At 37.4% G+C, this 3,598-nt stretch overlaps 1 protein-coding gene across 2 annotated transcripts; it reads left to right on the top strand.

The window, feature by feature from the left end:
* Positions 1–1,355: 1,355 nt before the first annotated feature.
* On the top strand, positions 1,356–3,118 carry LOC110028276 (zinc finger CCCH domain-containing protein 18-like). Of its 2 annotated transcripts, none has more exons than XM_020730058.1 (3): positions 1,356–1,565; positions 2,000–2,854; positions 2,935–3,118. In XM_020730058.1, exons 2-3 carry the CDS (start codon positions 2,028–2,030, stop codon positions 3,098–3,100), a joined length of 993 nt encoding a protein of 330 aa, XP_020585717.1. In that variant the 5' UTR covers positions 1,356–1,565; positions 2,000–2,027; the 3' UTR covers positions 3,101–3,118. The 2 variants fall into 2 exon arrangements, with proteins under 2 accessions (XP_020585717.1, XP_020585716.1); XM_020730057.1 differs by having other exon boundaries at positions 1,356–1,569.
* The last annotated feature ends 480 nt before the right edge of the window (positions 3,119–3,598 follow it).

Genomic DNA, 3,598 nt, shown 5'->3' with positions numbered 1-3,598 from the left:
TTAACAAATCATTATTTTTTTTTCTAACATGAGGTTTTGTACTGAAATAGTTGTATAAAAGAAGGGTTATTCCCAATTTAATTTGCTATGTAAACCAAGAGTCAATTTCAGCTTCACAAAACATTATTCTTCCTGAAGAGAAGTCACTTTCCTTATTTTCATGTTATGCGAGGAAAGTGTTATCGCTGGAGACCTTTCACGTTAACGCCTCCCGCTCTCTAGATCGCGAACGACGCGCCCGCTCCCGCTCCTGTTTGCGAAGGGTCACGTCTCCTCCTGTGCCGCGAGAACTGCTCACGCTTCTATTTTAGTAAAGGATCGCGTCTCCCGCCCGACTCGAACTGTTCCCGCCTTTTCTATTTTGCGAAGCGAAGCATCCCTTCGCTCCATTCTTTTCGTGATAAAAGAGCGGCCCTCATTCTGATTTTTTAGTTATGTGAAGTAATGGTGTTCTTCGGCTTTCCTCGGGATAGAGGAAGGCTTCCACGGGGCCGTGGAAGAGAAGAAGTGCAAGAGGTAGTTCCTTGCGGCTGAAGGAATAAAAAAGAAGAAGAAGATTGTTCTCTCTAGGCTTCTTCGTGGTGACTTGTGACAGAAGAGAAATTGAGTTTATTTCTCTTGTACGTATTTATTCTTCAGTGTATCTCGGTGTAGAGAGAGAAGAATAGAGAGAGCAACGAAGTAGAAGTGAGAGATTCCTCTTGTAAGTCGAGGTGAACGACTGATGTAAATTCTTCAATTAGTAAAATTCTCTGCAACTCCGTGGACGTAGGCAATTTACCGAACCACGTAAATCTGTGTGTTCTTTTCTGGTGTGATTTTTCTCGTTCTATTTTTTAGCTTCGTCGATCGTTCTCCTATTTGATTTTATTTTATATACCATCACAAGTGATATAGATTGCTAAACAGCAAAACCATCATAGGCACAAGCAATTTTATTTTTGTTATAATTAATAAATAAATCATTTCGCAACAGGTACTTCATGAATTATTGGTGGGGACTCATGCAACCAAAGTTAACTTGTAAGGGTCCTCCTCTCAGCAGTCACGATTCGCCACCCCCTCATCCATCCAATGAAATACATAAATTTTACAAAAATCAGGGGCCTTTCCGTGATACAATTTAAATAAATAATTATATATATTTTTTAATTATTTGTCCCGAAGGACAGACCCTAATTGGAGGTTAAAAATGTTAGCAGGTATGACACCCTGTTCACAGTTTAATTTATTTAAAATGTTACTATTTATAGTAATTTGAATCCCACCCCACCCTAAATATTTCCTTTTATTATCCTATGCTGTGGTATCTGAAGGTTTTGAATATATAAATCATGGCAGAGATGAGGGAGTGATGAGTTCCTCGCTGTCATAAATATTATTGCTTATTTATTTATTTCCCCATTTCTCGATTTAAACAAAGGCCCGCTTTTTTATATAAATGCCCCTCTCGCTTCTTTAATGCCTCTATCTAGAGCCGACTGGAGAGGAGTGTGATGGAGTGTTGCGGCTGCAACAGAAAAGGGCAGATTTGAAGAGGAGATTGAAGAAGAAGAAGAAGTAGAGTGAGTGAGTCTTTGTTTATATTTTTTGCTTTTTCAAAAAAATGTTTTTTCTTTGTTTATTTCTTTAATCGGTGTACGGAAGTTGTTGTAAGCGCAGCGAGAACTGATTCTTTGTCCATTTTTTTGAAAAAAAAAAAATTGATTTTTGTTTAGGTTTTCTTGTTTAAAAACCTCATCTTTGATGTGGGTGTTGGTTTGTTGGGTTAGGTTTCTGTTGGTGCTTGAAGAGCTTTGTTTTCTTTTATTTTATGTTTTTACAGGCAAATGAGATTTTTTTTAGCATTTTAGTTTTAAATGAAATGATTTTTTCTTTCTAGTTTTGGTACTTATTCAGTTATCTATATCTTTTTTATTTTTTTTTCTTTTTGTTTTGCATGATAAATCTTCTGTAATTTTGTTCAAACTTTTCTAAGCATCTTTGTCTTTCACAAAAGGCATTTTCAGAGTGAGTAATCAGTGGCAATGGAGATAGAAAACTACACACATCGAGTTCTGCAAAGAATTCATAAAATAGAACCAGAAACTGCAACAAAAATTGTCGGCTATCTTTTATTGCAGCGCAGTAGTGAAGAAATAATGGAATACGCCATGGGAGATGAAGAACAGATACATTCCCTTATTGCTGAGGCAAAGTCTTATCTCATCTCATCACTCAAACTCAACTCCTCTGAACATCGGCATCCATTTATCTCCCATTACCTTACTGTTCACCGACCATGCCCATCTCCTTCAAGCTTTGGCGTGCCAGCCCCTCTTCATCTACCATCAAATCACCAACCCTTTATTCAGAAAATGGACCATTTTTCTCATAACAATGAAGTTTGGGGGATGGAAGACCAGTTGCAGCCCTCCAGCCCAATAAGTTTTGATCTACAAGGCAATTTCTATCATTCCGATGCTGGTTTCGGCGCAAGAAACCGGCCACAGTTGAGCTGCCATTACTTCTACCAAGGTTACTGTAAACATGGACAAAGCTGCAAGTTTTCCCATGGTGCCAATCCAGATATGTTCAATCAAATGTCTGGATTTGGCTTGAATGAGTTAACCATAGAAGACAATATCTTCTCTCCGGGCTGTCTTGAGAAGCTTGAGATGGAGATTGCCGGAATATTGAAAGAGAGGAGGGGTTTACCGGTTACTATAGCCTCATTGCCTTTGTTGTATCAAGAGATGTATGGGAAAGCTCTTCAGGCTGAGGGTTATCTCACTGAAAGCCAAAGGCATGGAAAAGCTGGTTTTAGCTTGACAAAGTTGCTTGCACAATTGAGGAACATTAGGCTTATGGATAGGTATGTTTGTGTTTGGATAGTTGGTTTGATTTGTATGAGTTGTTGTTTCGGAATTCATCGTTCAATATTCGTGTTTTTAGGCCTCATGGGCAGCATTTTGTGGTACTGGCTGAGGATGCTCCGAAATACATGGAATTTATTAGTGAAAGAAATGACCATGGAGCTTCTAGTTCTCATCAGATTTATCTAACTTTCCCTGCTGAAAGTAGTTTTACTGATGCTGATGTTCAGAATTATTTCAAGTAATGATTTCTTTTGATTTGTTTCTTCAATCATGGGTTCTTTTGCTTCTGTGGAAATAGGAATATTTGCATACATAGCCCACAATTGTTTTGTATTTACATATCTGAAACCTTAACTTTCATATTACCACAGCACTCAAATTTTATATATTACTTCAATAATGGCACTATTACCCCCTTTTAAAAATTGAAATACACATTTTCATGCATCGGGTTAAAGCGCCAAAGCGATTACATATCTGAAACCTTAACTTTCATATTACCACAACACTCAAATTTTATATATTACTTCAATTATGGCACTATTACCCCCTTTTAAAAATTGAAATGCACATTTTCATGCATCGGGTTAAAGCGCCAAAGCGATTACATATCTGAAACCTTAACTTTCATATTACCACAACACTCAAATTTTATATATTACTTCAATTATGGCACTATTACCCCCTTTTAAAAATTGAAATGCACATTTTCATGCATCGGGTTAAAGCGCCAAAGCGAT

This window comes from Phalaenopsis equestris, unplaced genomic scaffold, assembly GCF_001263595.1.
Source record: "Phalaenopsis equestris unplaced genomic scaffold, ASM126359v1 Scaffold000507, whole genome shotgun sequence".
NCBI lineage: Eukaryota > Viridiplantae > Streptophyta > Magnoliopsida > Asparagales > Orchidaceae > Phalaenopsis > Phalaenopsis equestris.
The sequence above is the reverse complement of the archived record's forward strand: the minus strand, read 5'-3'. Positions and strand labels throughout refer to the sequence as shown.

Bases quoted from the DNA above. Each gene is read 5' to 3' on its own strand.
- LOC110028276 (XM_020730058.1), top strand. From the start codon at position 2,028: ATGGAGATAGAAAACTACACACATCGAGTTCTGCAAAGAATTCATAAA. The intron at 2,855-2,934 runs GTATGTTTGTGT...TCGTGTTTTTAG, and splicing joins AACATTAGGCTTATGGATAG to GCCTCATGGGCAGCATTTTG.